The sequence below is a fragment of the Scyliorhinus torazame genome, chromosome 1 (assembly GCF_047496885.1).
Source record: "Scyliorhinus torazame isolate Kashiwa2021f chromosome 1, sScyTor2.1, whole genome shotgun sequence".
NCBI classification, from domain to species: Eukaryota; Metazoa; Chordata; class Chondrichthyes; order Carcharhiniformes; family Scyliorhinidae; genus Scyliorhinus; species Scyliorhinus torazame.
Window position 1 is genome coordinate 133,359,329 of NC_092707.1, and position 18,330 is coordinate 133,377,658.

Consider the following 18,330-nt stretch of genomic DNA (forward strand, 5'->3'; position numbering starts at 1 on the left):
ACTTTCTTTCTATGGAGCACCGCCTTGGCCAGATTGAAACTCGCCCTCCCTCTCGCCACCTCCGCACTCCAATCCTGGTACACGCGGATCACCGCGTTCTCCCACCTGCAGCTCCGTGTCTTTTTCGCCCATCTCAGGACCATCTCCCTGTCTTTATAGCGGTGAAACCTCACCACTATAGCTCGAGGGATTTCTCCCGCCTTCGGTCTTCTCGCAAGGACTCAATATGCTCCCTCCACTTCCAAGGGGCCCGTTGGGGCCTCCGGTCCCATTAAGGAATGAAGCATCGTGCTCACATATGCCCCGACATCCGCTCCCTCTGCACCTTCGGGAAGACCCAAAACTCTTAGGTTCTTCCTCCTCGAGCTATTTTCCAGGGCTTCCAGCCTCTCCATACACCTCTTATGCAGTGCCTCTTGTGTCTCTGTCTTCACCACCAGGCCCTGTATTTCGTCCTCATTTTCGGCAGCCTTTGCTTTCACGCCACGAAGCTCCAATTCTTGGGTCTTCTGCGCCTCCTTTAGCCCCTCAATCGCCTGCAACATCGGGGCCAGCACCTCCTTCTTTAGCTCCTCAACACATCTCCGAAGGAACTCTTGCTGTTCCGGGCCCCATACCAAACGGCCTCCCTCCGCCGCCATCTTGCTTTGTGCTTCCCTTCCTTGCCGCTGCACCAGAGGATCCTCTGCAATCCGGCCACTATTTTCTCCTTTCTCCATGTACATCCGGGGGGGATTCCCTTCTGTTTCACCGCACAATGGGTTTAGCCGTCAAAAATTGCCGTTGGGGCTCCCAATAAGAGCCCAAAAGTCCGTTCAAACGGGAGGTGCCGAAACCTGCGACCTAGCTGGTCATCGCCGCACCCGGAAGTCCAGTTTCATTCCATTTAAGAATCAACCACATTGCTGGAGTCACATGTAGGCCAGACCAGGTAAGGATGGCAGGTTTCCTTGCCGAAATTACATTAGTGAACCAGGTTCACATGGTTATCTTTAGATTTTTAATTTAGGTATTTTATCAATAATTCTGAACCCGGGAGATAAGAGCATTACCAAGTCTCCGGACTACTAGTCTAGCAACAATACCACTGTGCCACTGCCTCGCATGTTGCTGGACCTGTGAAACCTGGCCCAATAAAAGAAAGACTTGCATTTAAATAGCACTTTTTAACCAAGTGTCTGAAAATGTTTGACAGCCAATGAAGTACTTTTGATGTGTAATCGTTAATGCAATGAAGGAAAAGCAGTGGGCAATATGTGCACAGCAAGTTTTCGCAGTCAGCAATGCAATAATGACCAGATCATTTGTTTTTCTGATGTTGACAGAGGGACAAAAATTGGCCAGGACACTGTGGATAACTCCCCTGGTCTTCTTCAAAATGGTCTCACTGGATCCTTTACATTCACCTGAGCAAGCAGATTAATTTCAGTTTAATGCCAGCAAAACTAAAGAGCTGGTCATTGACTTCAGAAAGCAAAGTACTGTACACACCCCTGTCAGCATCAACGGGCCCGAGGTGGAGATGGTTACCAGTTTCAAATTTCTAGAGGTACACATCTCCAAAAATCTATCCTGGTCCACCCACGTTGACGCTAGCACCAAGGAAGCACAACAGCGCCTATACTTCCTCAGGAAACTAAGGAAATTCGGCATGTCCACATTAACCCTTACCAACTTTTACAGATGCACCATAGAAAGCATCCTATATGGCTGCATCACATCCTGGTATGGCAACTGCTCGGCCCAAGACCGCAAGAAACTTCAGTCGTGAACACAGCCCAGTCCATCACACAATCCTGCCTCCCATCCATTGACTCCATCTACACCTCCTGCTGCCTGGGGAAAGCGGGCAGCATAATCAATGACCCCTCCCACCCGGCTTACTCACTCTTCCAACTTCTTCCATCGGGCAGGAGATACAGAAGTCTGAGAACACACACGAACAGACTCAAAAACAGCTTCTTCCCTGCTGTTACCAGGCTCCTAAACGACCCTCTTATGAACTGACCTCATTAACACTAACACACCTGTATGCTTCACCCGATGCCGGTGTGAAGTAGTTACATTGAGTACCTTATGTTGCCCTATTATATATTTTCTAAATTCATGTCTCTTCCAAATGATGGCACTTGCAGCAGTGGCGTATTCACTCTGAGCCTCATTGCAATGTCAGCTTGATTTTTTTTGTGCTCAGGTCCTGGAGTTGAACTTGGACTCAGAACCTTGTGACTCAGAGAGTGCTACCAACGAGCCATAGCTGACACAGCTGTCAGTGTTACCGTTTTCAAGAAAAAGAGGGTTGAAGTGGTATAAAGCTCATTCTCCTACTTTTTTCAGGCACTTAAGTAATTACTCAGTAGTTACCCAGCGTGACAAAGCTTTCTTTATGCTGTTGTGAGAAAATAACTTGCTCCATATGCAGTAAGTTCACAGGAGGACAGCTCTCTCCTCAATGAAAGACTGCATGGAAATGTAGTGTAGCCCAGCTTATGGAGTTTGGAAAATATACGTATACATTTTCAATTGATGTGTCAGTACTTTTGAGCAATTTCTAACTCATTAATTAAGGTTGATTAAGTTTAATTAAGGTTTTGCTCTTTAAATTTAGCTGATAGGTATGGGACTGTGGTTGAAAGCGGAGTCATGAATTTGTTTCCTAAAGAATGGAAGCAAGGAATCAAAAATGAATACCACAGCTACATCTTAATAAGGATGTTGGCAGCAGATTTAGCATTGTATCCCATCATCATGTGTTAATTTATGTATTATTAATAGGAGCAAAGCAAGCTCTTTCCAAGGCAGCACTCATACCCCACCCCTATTCACCCAGTTCACATTGCTGTTGAAGATAATCAATTTTCACAGATATAAGGGGCGGGATTCTCCACTCCCGCGCCAAAGTGCCCACCCCGTCGTGAACGCCATCAAGGTTCACGATGGCGCGAAACGGCCCCTATCCCGACCGATTCAGGGCCCGATAATGGGCTAAGAGCGGGGCCGTGTCATTTACACGCGCCAGGCCTTGTCGCCACGTAAAGGCGGCGCCGCATACATGACGCGGCCGGCGCCGCATAACTGCCGTCACCCGCGCAAGAAGATGGCAGACGGATCTTGCGGGGCAGCATTTGAGGTACCCCCCGGTGCAGGATTCCCCCCTCCACCCCCCCGCAGGCCGCCCCCCAGGCGTTCCCGACGGCAGCGACCAGGTGTGGACGGCGCCAGGGGGAACCCGCCGTTTTGGGCTGGCCGCTCAGCCCATTGGGCCTGAGAATAGCAGGGGTGCCGGAGAATCGCCATTTTGGGTGTCTCGGGCGATTCTCCGGCCCGTGGAACTCGACGGGGCCGTTCCCGCCACTTGGGAGAATCACGGGAAGGCGTCGGACCGGCGTCGTGGGAAATTTTGGCGGCCCAGGCGATTCTCCCAGCCGGTGCGGGAGTGGAGAATCGCGCCCAGGATGTTCTGATAACTGATAGAAACTTGTGAACTTCAGCAAACTTAAATTTGAGGAACACTCTTGTAATTGTACATTGGAGAGAAAGAATATGGGGCTAGATTCTCTGCTGTCGGGATTCTCCGTTGCGCCGGCAGCCCAGGGATTTCTGACGATGTGGGGCTGCCCACAATGGGAAACCCCATTGGCCGGCTGGCGAGACGGAGAATCCCACCTACGATCTTCCATTTTAAGTGGGAAGAAATATTTTGTGTTAATTTCTCATTAACTTGAGTAACACTAATGCATTTCCAAGATACCGATACCCAGATAATCACACAACTCCATTTTCTTGTTTTTCAACCTCCCAGCATTTCCATTATTTTTCAGAGGGATCTGGGTGTCCAATTGCATGAATCACAAAGGCGACTATGCAAATACAGCAAATAATTTGGAAAGTTAACAGAATATCATTGTTCATTGCGAGGGGGATTAAATACAAAAGTAGGGAGATTTTGCTTCAGTTTCACAGGACACTGGTGAGATCACATCTGGAGTACTGTGTACAGAATTGATCTCCTTATTTAAGGAAGGATGTCAGAAGCAGTTCAGAGAAGGTTTGCCAGATTAATACCACAAATAGACTAATCTCTTGTTTTAAGAAGAAAGGTTGGACAGACTAAGCTTGCAGCCACTGGAGTTCAGAAGAGGAAGGGGTGACTTGACTGTAACTTTTAAGGTCCTGAGGGGTATTGACAGGATGGATGCGGAGAGGATGCTCGCTCTTGTGAGAGATTCTAGACTAGCTATCACTGTTTAAAAATAAGAGGTCGCCCATCTGAGACAGAGATGAGTAGAACTGTTCTCTCTGAGGGTCGTGAGTCTTTGGTACATTTGTCCTCATAAGGTGGTGAAAACAGAATCTGAATATTTGTAAGGCAGAGCTAAATAGATTCTTGATAAGCAAGGGAGTATGACGTAGGCAGGAGGTTAGTCAGATTAGCCATGAACTTACTGAATGAGGGAGCAAGGGCGAGGGGCTGACTGGCCTACTCCTGCTCCTAATTCGCATGTTCATATGTTCATGCCAGCTTTTCCTGCATTTGGTGAGTAATTCTCGAGTTCCAATTTTGCCAAGTCCTACTAAGTTCAAACTCATTTCAATAATCAACTCAAAAAGGAAAGTGTATGTAACTTCCAGTGACGGGGATAGAACGTAGAACAGTGCAGAAGGAGGCCATTCAGCCCATCAAGTTTGCACCGAGTTACCTAAGCCCTCACTTCCACCACATCCCTGCAACCCAATAGCTCCTCCTAACCCTTTTGGTCACTAAGGGCAATTTTCATGGCCAATCCACCTAACCTGCACGTCTTTGGACTGTGGGAGGAAACCGGAGCACCCGGAGGAAACCCACGCAGACACGGGGAGAACGTGCAGACTCCGCACAGCCAGTGACCCAGTAGGGAATCGAACCTGGGACCCTGGTGCTGTGAAGCCACAGTGCTATCCACTTGTGCTACCGTGCTAAGCAGTAGCACATCAGGTGGCTCTCCTCCAGAATAAAGTAAAATAGGCATTTTTGGCTGAATTTAGCCTGAAAACTCGGACTAATTGGACTCCTAAACAGAAAAGGCAAAGGAGGGCAATATGCCAGCAGGCAGTAGCTCCAGAGGCCGCAGGGAATCCAGAAGCGTTGGAAAAGGGCAGGAGCTGCAAGCGGGCGAGGCAGCAGACCCACCAGGCGAGGGGTCACTGACCACCCCTGAAAGAGGGAGGCAAACAACCCAGCCAATGGGCTCCCCCCCACCTGGAGAGGGATGGAAAACATTCCTAACCAAGGAATTGACCGTGATGAAGGAAGAGATCAAAGTGGTAGTGGTAAAGGTGGCGGAGGCGCTGGTCAAGGTGGCGGAGGCGCTGGTCGCCCTGCAGACGGCGCTCGATGGGATGGGGAAGCTGGAGGGTCAGGGGTGGACAATCCAGGATCTCAAAAAGGCACCCACCGACCAGAGCGACAGGATCGTCCCTCTGGAAGCAGATGTTAAAAGGTTGGTGGTGACCCAAGGGAGCCTGAAGGGGAAGGCCGAGAACCAGGAAAACCGGTCTAGGTGACAGAATATTCGAACAGTGGGCGTGCCAGAGGGGATCGAGGACATAGACCCGACTGATTACGTGGCCCAGATGCTGGGCAACTTGGTTGGAAGTGACAGGCTCCCCAAACCACCAGTGATCGACAGGGTCCACAGGTCACTTCAACTGGAGCCCAAAGCCGGGGAGCAGCCAAGGGCGATAATCGCCAAATTGCACAGGTGCCAGGATTGGGAGAGGATCCTGCGTTGGGTTCGGCAAACCAAAGTGAGCAGTTGGGAAGAACACAGAATATGGGTGTATCAGGACATTGGGGCAGACCTGGCAAAGCGGAGGGCCAAGTTTAATCACGCGAAGTCGGCCCTGTACAAGAACAGTATACATATCAGGATGTTATTCCCAGCCATGCTCTGGGTGACATTCCAGAATAAAGAACACCATTTCACCACCTCGGTAGAGGCGAACGGGTTCGTGCGGGTGAATGGCCTGGACAAAAGGCAAACAAAGCAGCAGTGAAGAAGACGCAGGGAGCGAAAGATAAAAGTTATGGATATGGACAATTTTTGCACGGGATGGCACTGCCTCGCTTTGAGCAGGAACACAAGCTCACAGGAAGGAAGGGGTGAGGACAGTAGAGCGCAGGAAAGGGTGAAGTGGATGCAGAGAGGATAGCAACGGATCGGGCAGAAGGAGTGGGAAAGATCAGTCCCGGGGGGGGGACCACACAGGATTCTCACCTTGACAGGAGATATGGCCTCAACCGTAGAGTTTCTGGCGGAGAGGAAAAAGCTACAAATAGACTTTAACCTGATATTCACCAGGAAGGCAGCGCGCCAACTCCTCCAGAAACGGGGGGCCTTTTATGAACACGGAGAGAAGACTAGCCACCTGTTGGCTCACCAGCTGAGAAAGCAGACAGCCACGAGGGAGATAGCACTGGTAAAGAACAGCAGGGGCGGACTGGTAGTCGAACCAAAAAAGGTCAACCAAGTATTTGAGGCCTTCTATCGGGGACTGTACACCTCCGAGCCCCCTGACACACGGGAACCATCAGGGGCACAGAAAGCAGACAAGAATGAGGGGGCGAAGGCAACAGGGGGCAGAGACCCAAGGAAACGCCAAAGGAGAGCCCAGGGAGAGACCAACATGGGATCAGAGGGCCCTTCACAAAGCTATAAGAATAAAACATACACCAAACAAACCATCTACGGAGAAAGGAAGGTCCTAGGACAGGACCCGAAGACAGCAGAAAAGGGGAGGGGGGAAAAGGGGGTTGGAGGAGGGGTGCCGAAAAGGAACGTGTAAATTATAACCATTTCATACGTTTCTTGTGGCGTGTAAAAATGTAAATATTAATTAAAATATTTTTTTAAAAAGGAACGTGTATGGAATATATATGTCTGAATATACCCTGCAATTTAGTGCAGTAAAACAGTGAACACAGTGAGCTTGTATTCGAAACAATTGCTCAGACAAAACCACAGCTTGTTTCTTTTGATGTTATCCAAAAGTAAAACTATTGATTAGTTCGTACCATGGAAATAGAAATTGAAATTTCTCCAAAAGCTACCTTAAATAATTCTTTCATCTCTGGTTTTCTGAGTGCCTCCTCTGTGATTACATAGTCAGCTCCTATTGAAATCAGGCTGTCCGTCAACTGCTGTAAGTCTGGTCTGGAAAGAAACATCAAGGGGTGGAAAAAGATTTAAGAATTCATGTCAGTATGACTTCAATTCTGTTATGCTTTATATCGAGGTTGGCTAAATGTAGCTTTCACTGTCACCGGAAAGATTTATGATAATCCTGAACCAGACCCCAACAGTTACTAGAATACCGGACAGAAACCCCATTATTTAATTTAATTTGTAAGACTGAGGAAAGAATACTTTGCTTTAGGAGTGTTTCCACGCACAATAGGGATATGGTGTATAAAAAACAAACTTTGTAACTAACACAGTATTTTCCAATTCTAACGTCAGAAAAAAAAGCTTACAATTACCAGTTAACCAATGCTTGACAACGACAATAAAAGTCTAACTCTAAACTGCTACCTTTTATCTCCACTCAAGCAAAACATAGCTCAGGTCAAAAAACACTTTTTAATACAGTTAGCCAACCCAGCAATACTTGCTGAAAAAGAGATGTCTTGGGTGAACTGTTTTGGAAAAGAGAGATCCTTCAGGAACCAGTTTACAGATTGTTGCCTGTGTCGCACTACTGTTTAACCTGCCAGTCTTTTCAAAAACTGCTGTTCTGTTCACAAGCAAAATCAGTAAACTAAATTACTTTGAGAGAAATAGTCTGTTCACAGACAGATCAAAACTGAACTCCAAAACCTGACTGCTTCAACCCCTGGCTGCTCCCATTAATTACGATGTGGAGATGCTGGCGTTGGACTGGGGTGAGCACAGTACGAAGTCTTACAACACCAGGTTAAAGTCCAACAGGTTTGTTTCGATGTCACTAGCTTTCGGAGCGCTGCTCCTTCCTCAGGTGAATGCCCAGGCGTCATTCACCTGAGGAAGGAGCAGCGCTCCGAAAGCTAGTGACATCGAAACAAACCTGTTGGACTTTAACCTGGTGTTGTAAGACTTCGTACTGTGCCCATTAATTACATAATCTTACTAAAGTTAAACACGATGGCCGGAATTCTTTGGCCTTTGGGATTCTCTTTTCTCGCTGGCAGTGCACCACCCCTGTGGGTTTACCAGTGACTGCTCGTCTTGAAAACCAGGATTTTTAAAAAAAACATTGCTGTAGAAGTCATACACCCACTATCCCAGGCTTTTAACCTTTACTACTCCAAATGCATAGAATACAATTTTTATCTGAAATTCCTACATGCATCACACATGTCAAAATAAAACTGGTTTCTGATTTCACTTCAACTCAAGGTAAAGACCACTAAATACTGTGCACCCAAGAAAAGCAATGACAACTCATAATGAAGACAGTGCATGTAATAAAGATACAGGGCAGAATTTTGCCATTTTTTGGCAGGATATGAAGTTGGGCTAGAAAAGTGGTGTGCAGCGTGCCAGTTGCACTACCTGCTTTTCCTGCTGTATATTCAAACATTTTGCGGGGAAAAAAAGGTGTTCCTGCAATTTCCTGCTGATAGGGTGGGCGGCTAACTCATGGAAAATTAAACAATAAAAGAACCCCCCCCCCAGACAGACCCTCTCCATCCCTGCCCATGGCACCACCTTCCCATGAACATGGGAACCTCCAGCTCCCCCCCCCCCCCCACTTTGATGGACCTTACCAATGAAAGACCCACCTCGGCAGTACCAGGGTACTGCCTGGGCAGGACTGAAGAGCGGGTGGGCACAGGCTGAAGGGTGGGCGAGCGTGAGGCAGCCCGGGGCTGAAGGGTGGGCAGACGTGAGTAGGCCTGGGGCCAAAGGCTGGGCGGATTGGTGTGGGACGGCCTGTGGCCGAAGGGCAGGCGGGGTGAGTGTGAGGTGGCCTGGGACCGAAGGGCCTGCGAGGCGGGTGTGAGGAGGTCTGGGGAAGGTGGCAGGCGGGTGTGAGGTGGCTCAGGACTTAAGGGTTTTGGCGAACATATTTGTAGTTCTTTCAGTTTGTTTGGATGAGTGCGGTCTGCAGGGTGGATGAGCTGACTGATCATGGCGCAGGAAACAATTGAATTTGTGAGGCAGGGCAGGGGATTGAGCAAAAAGGAATGTGGTGGTAGCAGGGGACAGTCTAGTAAGAGGAATTGCCACGGTTCTCAGTAGCAAAGAGCAATAATACAGATGGCTGTGGTGCCTGCCTGGTTCCTGGATTCGGGACATCTACCCCAGGGTCGCTACTTTGTCGTCCGTGTACATGTCCCTAACCATCAATGTCCCCTCGTCCTGTCTCTGCCTCTAGTTGCGGGAGTGAACGATGGTTGTTGCAGATAATAATAATCTTTGTCACAAGTAGGCTTACATTAATAATAATAATAATAATAATAATCGCTTATTGTCACAAGTAGGCTTCAATGAAGTTACTGTGAAAAGTCTCTAGTCGCCACATTCCGGCGCCTGTTCGGGGAGGCCGGTACGAGAATTGAACCCGCGCTACAGGCATTGTTCTGTATTACAAGCCAGAGCACCCGGAGGAAACCCACGCAGACACAGGGAGAACGTGCAGACTCCACGCAGACAGTGACCCAAGCCAGGAATCAAACCTGGTACCCTGGCACTGTGAAGCAACCACAGTGCTGACCACCGTGTTACCATTCCACGCAATGGGGCTATGATGGGCATTTTGATTAGTCCGAAGAGCTGCCACATTTCAGTCAACATTCGGAGCTTGGCTACTACCACTTAGCCTTTTGAGTATCTGGCCAGGGCGGGGGTGGCGGAGGAGTCGGTGGTGCACGCAGTTGTGGCTGGCGCTTGGGAGGATTATCCCTGCGCAGAACCTCTGCGGTGGTCACTCAGTGGTAGAATTGGAGGTTCATGAGGGACAGGCCTTCCACATATTCCTCCTTTGCAGGACCTTCTTCCTCATTCTTGGGTTCTTCCTCCCCAACACAATCATCATGATTAAGTTACCAACTGTGTTGAAAAAGACCTTGGGGATGTGGGTCGGGAGGGATCTGAACAGGAATAGGAACCCGGGCAGCTTGTTCATTTTGATCGTCTGCACTCTTCCTGCAAGTGAGAGTGGGAGTGAGCCCCACCTCTACAGGTCGTTTTCACCTTCCTCCGCCAGACTCGTCAGATTCCATTTAGAGCATAGAACATTACAGCGCAGTACAGGCCCTTCGGCCCTCGATGTTGCACCGACCTGTGAAACCACTCTAAAGCCCATCTACACTATTCCCTTATCGTCCATATGTCTATCCAATGACCATTTGAATGCCCTTAGTGTTGGCGAGTCCACCACTGTTGCAGGCAGGGCATTCCACGCCCTTACTACTCTGAGTAAAAAACCTACCTCTCACATCTGTCCTATATCTATCTCCCCTCAATTTAAAGCTATGTCCCCTCTTGCTAGACATCACCATCCGAGGAAAAAGGCTCTCACTGTCCACCCTATCCAATCCTCTGATCATCTTGTATGCCTCAATTAAGTCACCTCTTAACCTTCTTCTCTCTAACGAAAACAGCCTCAAGTCCCTCAGCCTTTCCTCATAAGATCTTCCCTCCATACCAGGCAACATTCTGCTAAATCTCCTCTGCACCCTTTCCAAGGCTTCCACTCCTTCCTATAATGCGGCGACCAGAATTGCATGCATTACTCCAAATGCGGCCGCACCAAAGTTTTGTACAGCTGCAACATGACCTCATGGCTCCGAAACTCAATCCCTTTACCAATATAAGCTAACACACAGTACGCCTTCTTAACAACCCTCTCAACCTGGGTGGCAACTTTCAGGGAACTATGTACATGGACACCGAGATCTCGCTGCTCATCCACACTGCCAAGAATCTTACCATTAGCCCAGTACTCTGTCTTCCTGTTATTCCTTCCAAAATGAATCACCTCACACTTTTCTGCATTAAACTCCATTTGCCACCTCTCAGCCCAACGCTGCAGCTTATCTATGTCTGTCTGTAACTTGTAACATCCTTCCGCACTGTCCACAACTCCACCAACTTTAGTGTCATCTGCAAATTTACTCACCCATCCTTCTACGCCCTTCTCCAGGTCATTAATAAAAGTGACAAACAGCAGTGGCCCCAAAACAGATCCTTGTGGTACACCTCTAGTAACTGGACTCCAGTCTCAACATTTCCCATCAACCTTTGTCTTCTTCCAGCTAGCCAATTTCTGATCCAAACTGCTAAATCACCCTGAATCCCATGCCTCCGTGTTTTCTGCAGTAGCCTACCGTGGGGAACCTTATCAAGTGCTTTACTGAAATCCATATACACCACATCAACTGCTTTACCCTCATCCACCTGTTTGGTCACCTTCTCAAAGAGCTCAATAAGGTTTGTGAGGCACGACATACCCTTCACAAAACCGTGTTGACTATCTCTAAGCAAATTATTCCTTTCCAGAAATTATTCCTTTCCAGATGATTATACATCCTATCTCTTATAAACCTTTCCAAGACTTTGCCCACAACAGAAGTAAGGCTCACTGGTCTATAGTTACCGGGGTTGTCTCTACTCCCCTTCTTGAACAAGGGGACATTTGCTATCCTCCAGTCTTCTGGCACTATTCCTGTACACAAAGATGACTTAAAGATCAAAGCCAAAGGCTCAGCAATCTCCTCCCCAGCTTCCCATAGAATCCTAGGATAAATCCCATCCGGCCCAGGGGACTTATCTATTTTCACACTTTCCAGAATTGCTAACACCTCCTCCTTATGAACCTCAAGCCCTTCTAGTCTCAGGAGATCTCAGTATTCTCCTCGACAACATTGTCTTTTTCCTGTGTGAATAATGATGAAAAATATTCATTTAGAACCTCTCCTATCTCCTCGGACTCCCTGCACAACTTCCCACTGCTGTCCTTGACTGGCCCTACTCTTACCCTAATCATTCTTTTATTCCTGACATTTCTATAGAAAGCTTTAGGGTTATTCTTGATCCTACCTGCCAAAGACTTCTCATGTCCCCTCCTGGCTCTTCTTAGCTCTCTCTTTAGGTCCTTCCTAGCTAACTTGTAACTCTCGAGCGCCCTAACTGAACCTTCATGTCTCATCTTTACATAAGCTTCCTTCTTCCTCTTGACAAGTGTTTCGACTGCTTTAGTAAACCACGGTTCCCTCGCTCGACCACTACCTCCCTGCCTGACAGGTACATACTTATCAAGGACACGCAGTAGCTGTTCCTTGAACAAGCTCCACATTTCCATTGTGCCCATCCCCTGCAGTTTTCCTCTCCATCCGATGCATCCTAAGTCTTGCCTCATCTCATCATAATTGCCTTTCCCCCAGATATAACTCTTGCCCTGCGGTATATACCTATCCCTTTCCATCACTAAAATAAACGCAATCGAATTGTGGTCACTATCACCAAATGCTCACCTACCTCCAAATGTAACACATGTCCTGGTTCATTACCCAGTACCAAATCCAATATGGCCTCGCTTCTCGTTGGCCTATCTGCATACTGTGTCAGGAAACCCTCCTGCACACATTGGACAAAAACGGTCCCATCTAAAATACTCGAACTGTAGCGTTTCCAGTCAATATTTGGAAAGTTAAAGTCCCCCATAGCAACTACCCTGTTGCTGTCGCTCCTATCCAGAATCATCTTTGCAATCCTCTCCTCTACATCTCTGGAACTTTTCGGAGGCCTATAGAAAACCCCTAACAGGGTGACCTCTCCTTTCCCGTTTCTAACCTCAGCCCATACTACCTCAGTAGACGGGTCCTCATCAAACGTCCTTTCTGCCACCGTAATACTGTCCTTGACTAACAATGCCACCCCTCCCCCTCTTTTACCACCTTCCCTGAGCTTACTGAAATATCTAAACCCCGGCACCTGCAACAATCATTCCTGTCCCTGCTCTATCCATGTCTCCGAAATGGCCACATCATCGAAGTCCCAGGTACCAACCCATGCCGCAAGTTCACCCACCTTTCTCCGGTGCTCCTGGCATTGAAGAAGACACACTTTAAACCACCTTCCTGCCTGCCGGTACACTCCTGCAACTTTGAAAACTTACTCATGACCTCACTACTCTCAACCTCCTGTATACTGGAGCTACAATTCAGGTTTCCAATCCCCTGCTGAACTAGTTTAAACCCTCCCGAAGAGCATTAGCAAATTTCCCCCCCAGGATATTGGTACCCCTCTGGTCCAGGTGTTAGCTGCCTGGCATTGGCAAAGCCCGTTTGTAGAGGTCCTGTGTCCAGTCATGAGCTATATGGATCCCCAGGTAACGCAATTTGGTCTGGGCCAGTTTGAATGGCAGTCCCCCCCAGCTCTGCTCCACCCCCTGCAAGTTCACAGGGAAGATTTTGCTCTACTCAGGTTAAGCTTGTAACCAGAGAAGGCTCCAAACTCTTTCAAGAGTTTCATTATTCCTCCAATGCTGGCCAGGTGGTATGAGATGTAGAGGAGCAGGTCATTTGCATTGAGTGAGACTCTATGCTCTGTCTCCCCTTTGGATATGTCTCCACTCCTTCGCCTCTTTCAGGGCGATCCCCCGTGGCCAGGGCAAACAGCAGCGGGGAGAGCGGACATCCCTGCCTCATGCCTCTGTCCAGCCAGAAGCATCTAGAGCTGGTGGTGTTTGCCCATACACTCGCCATGGGAGCGCTATACAGTAGTTCCACACAGGGAGTGAACCCTGGCCCAAACTGTTTCAGTACCTCTATGAGATACTTCCATTCAACCCTGTCGAAGGTCTTTTCTGCGACCAGGGAGATAATCACTTTGGGTGTTCTCCCTCGGATGGAATCATGATCACGTTCAGCAGGCTACTGACATTTGCTGTTAGCTGCCTGCCATTGGCAAAGCCCATCTGATCTCCCGCGCGCAGCTCTTGCCGCCTGGCCAGGGCCTTCGCCAGGACTTTAGCATCGGTTTGAAGGAGTGAGATAGGTCTGTAGGACCTCCACTCCGTTGCGTCTTGTCTTTTTTGGAGATGAGCGATTTTGAGGCCTGAGCCAAAGTTGGCGGCAGGGTACCCTTGGCTAGTGAGTCTGCGAAAATCTCCCACAAGTGCGGTGCCGGTGCTGGCACAAATTTGTTATAGATGTCCACCGGGAATCCATCTGGCCTCCTCCCCACCCACATGGAGTTCATGCTCTCCATGACTTCCCTCAGTTCTAAAGGTGCTTCCAGGCCCCGTCGCTTATCTTCCCCCAAGACAGGCATGTCCAGTCCGTCGAAGAACTACTTCATCTTCGAGTCCCCGTCCAGGGGCTTGGAGGTGTACAGCTCCCAGTAGAAGGTAGCAAAGGCTTCATTGATCTCTTCTGCCACTGCCATTAGCTTGTCACTCCTGTCTTTAACCTGAACTATTTTTCGCGTGGCTGCTTGCTTTCTCAGCAGGTGGGCCAGTCGATGGCTGGCTTTGTCTCCATGCTCGTAAAAGGTCCCCCGTATCTGGTGCACTCCGGTGGAGAGCAGATCAAAGTGCATTTGTTGCTTTTTCCTCTCCACCAGTAGTTCCACGGTCGGGACTGTGGCACACCGCAGATCCACCTCCTGTTAACCTCTTCTTTCGATCATTGCACGTTATGTATTCAATAATTTCCCCCTTATCACTGCCTTCAGTGCCTCCCAGAACGTGGAGGGTTGAACTTCCCCATTCTGGTTGTTGGTAACGTTCCCATCTCTGGCTTGTGAAATTTATTCACAGAATGGCTTGTCGGCAAGGAGCCTACATGGGGTGCGTTGTGCCTGGACCATCTCCAACCTTACTTTGTGTGGAGTGTGGCTCCAGCTTACAATTGCAGAGCACTCTGCTCCTACTATCCCTGGAAGCACTGCTTTGCCCATTACGAAGAACTCGGTCCTGGTGTAGACTCTATGACCCTGGGAGAAGAAGGAGAATTCTTTCTCCCCTGGGTATGTGAACCTCCAGAGGTCCACTGCCCCATATGCTCCATCATGTTGTTCAACTCTCTCGCTATGTTTGATAGTTGCCCTGATTTCGTGATGGGTCTGTCTGATGAGCGGGTGCGCATACGCAGTGCACCTGCATTTTTTTATACGGTCGTGGCTGTCATTTTGAATGCCGCTGCTGCGGCTGTTGCGAGCGAATTTGTGCAATTGGGAGTGCCGCGACGGATGGCTCCGCGACCCTCCCAACACCCGCCCGCGGGTCGCGACCCCGACTTTGAAAATGCTGACCTGGAGGATCTTAGTCTCTCTTCCAATCAGGAGTGGAGAGACAGTAGAGTGTAAGATAGATAGATCACAGCATAGTTTAGCAAGTGTAGTTTGAATTAGATAATACTGTAATATAAATTACTTGATTACTAGTTGTAGTTCTGTGGAGCGTGCAAACTCAATATTAATCAATCGTTACTCAATAAATTAGTTTGCTTTAAGTTGAAGACTCGTGGTTTTTTCCGAATCACACCATCAGACCATTCTGGATAAGAAGAAAGAGCAACGAGATAGGTTACCAAAAGAGTAATATAACACCACCCTCTCCTCTTTCTCTCCACCCATTTCTGCACCTCATCGCTCTCACCCCCTCCTTCCTGGGATTCATAGCAGGTCGAAAATAAGGCAGTTCCATCCTGCGCAATTATCCTTTTTCCAAAAAAAGTTCATGTTCACTCTTGTTGCTGCAGCCTTCCCAGCCTGTGCCTGCTCACTCATTCATCCACTACAGTTGATGCAGTGAAGTAATACTCCTTCCCCTGGAAGGTTACCCAAAGATGGGCAGGGCACAACATCCAAAACCACACCTTTTTCTTGTAGAGAGCTGCCTTTGGCCTGGTGTTGCAATCAGCCTAGCACTTAGCCAGGTCTGCCCCAATATCTTGGTACACACGGATTGAGTGTCCCTCCCACTTATTGGATCATGTGTGCCTTGCCCAATTCAGAATCTTCTTCCTGTCGTGGTACCGGTGCAGCTTCACAAGATAGCCTGGGACTGCTCCCCCGTTTTATAACTCGGCCAGAGTGACCTGTGGGCTCGGTCTACTCTGGAGGTTTGGGGAAGTTCTCCCCCATACCAGTTGCCCCAGCATCTGGGCCACTACTCCATTGGGTTCCTGCCCTTGATACCCTCCGGTCGGCCCACAATGCGGAGATTTTGGCATTGCGACCGGTTCTCCTGGTCCTCGGCCTTCCCTTTCACAGTCCCCTAGGTTGCCACCAACCTTGCCATCTCCGTTCTCCAATTCGGTCGCTCTGGTTGGTCGCTGCTTTCTCCAGCTCCCTTATGGTTGTCTCCTGCGCCTTCAGGTGTTGCTCGTCTTTTCCAGTGCCACCTTGAAGGGGGCCAGGGCACACGCAACCGTTCCCTTCAACATTGCCATCATGTCTAATTTGATGGCGTCTCTGTGCTTTAGGAGCTCCAGTATTAGGATATGCATTCAATCGCTTAACAGTGGGTAGTCCGACAAGTGCCTTGGTGACCTGGCCTGTTCGGGTACAACCGGCTACATCCCATTCCAAATGTCCATCATCGCCTCGGCCTTCCTTTCCAGGCTCTTACTGATCCTGACGTTTTTTTCGGCTCCTAGAATTGTTTGCGGTCATTTTCCGGTAGCTGTGGTGATCTTGAAGGAGGATTGGGTTTTTTCCTGCAAATTTAGTAGTCTATTTTTGGACTAAACGTGCCAAATTCCAACTTCCAAAATGAGAGCCACCTTTCCTGCGTCCATTCAGCACATGCCCATCACCAGAGGTCCACTCTCTGCTTTCTGTCGGTTAGCCAATCTTCTATCCAAGCTATTACAATATATTACCCCTAACCCCGTGGGATATTATCTTGTGTACTAACTTATTGTGCGGCACTTATCAAATGTCTTCTGGAAGTCCAGGTGAACAACATTCACAGGACCCCATAATCTATTTTGCTTGTTACATCTTCAAAGCAATTCAGCAAATTAGTGAAACGCTATTTACCCTTCATAAAACCATGCTGACTCTGATGGATTAAATTTTGACTTTCCAAATGTCCCGCTACTACTCCCTCTATAGCGGATTCCAACAGTTTCCCAATGACAGATGTTAAATTAACTGGTCTACAACTTCCTACTTCCCTTTCTCCCTTTTTGAACAAGGGTGTTACATTAGCCTTTTTCCAATCCATTGGAACCTGTCCAGAATCCAGGAAATGTTGGAATATCATCAATACACTATGGATGTAGGCCATCAAGCCCTGGGGACTTGTCTACCTTTAATTCCATAGTTTGCTCAGTACATTTTCCGAGTGATGGTGAATGTTACAAGTTGTTCCTTTTCCACAACCTCTGCGTTATCTGTTACTATTGGGAGGATTTGTGTGTCTTACAATGCAAAACTCAAGGCAAAATATCGATTTTGTGTCTCTGCCATTTGTGATCCCCATTATTAACTCCCTAGTCTTGTCCTCTGCAGGATCAATATTGACTTTAGCTACCCTTTTTCTTCTTATATATTTAAAGAATCTTTTGCTATCCATTTTTATATTTTACGCTAGATTTTTTTCATAATTTACCGTTGCTCTTTCTATTACGTTTTTTGTAACCCTTTGTTAGTCTTTAAAAGTATCCCAATCCCTAGTCTGCCACTGACCTTTACAGTGGTATGCCTTTATGTTATCTTTGACCTCCTTGCTTCGCCCCACTTCCAATTTTCATTTCTCTCTGGAATATATTTTAGTTGGGAGGAACAAAGATGTGCAGGTTAGGTGGATTGGCCATTCTAAAATTGCCCTTATTGTCCAAAAAGGTTAGGTTAGGTGAGGTTACTGGGATAGATTGGAGATCTGGGCTTAAGTAGGGTGCTCTTTCCAAGGGCTGGTGCAAACTCGATGGGCCGAATGACCTCCTTCTGCACTGTAAATTCTATGATTCTAACGAGGTATCTCCTTAATTATCTGCCATTGCTCATCAACTGTCCTACCTTTTAGTCTTTCTGTCTAGTCCATTAGGGCCAAATCCATTCTCATGCCTATGTCATTACCTTGGTTTAACAGCAATAGTGTGGGACTCAAGTTTATTGCCCTCAAACATGAATTTGAAATTCCATCATGCAATGATCACTCTTCCCTGGAAGATCCTTTACCACAAGATCATTAATTAATCCCATCTCATGACACAATACGAAATCCAAAACAGCCTCCTCCTTGGTTGGTTCGACAACATTTTGTTCAAACTAACATTCTCTAATACACTCCCTCCCTCGAGGTTACCCTTGATAATTTGATTAATCCAGTCTATATGCATATTAAAAGCATCCA

The 18,330-nt window shown here is 48.0% G+C and overlaps 1 protein-coding gene across 8 annotated transcripts in view; it reads right to left on the bottom strand.

Annotated features, from left to right (window-relative positions):
• The window catches only part of mecr (mitochondrial trans-2-enoyl-CoA reductase), a 371,444-nt gene that overhangs the window by 153,314 nt on the left and 199,800 nt on the right, over positions 1–18,330 (bottom strand). For all 8 annotated transcript variants that reach the window (XR_011942141.1, XM_072500869.1, XM_072500867.1 and 5 more), the window contains exon 6: positions 7,091–7,193. Coding sequence is in view for 7 of the 8 variants with exons in the window: in XM_072500869.1 (XP_072356970.1) it covers positions 7,091–7,193 (103 nt within the window). In the remaining variant the exon portion in view is untranslated. The remainder of the gene's footprint in view (positions 1–7,090; positions 7,194–18,330) is intronic.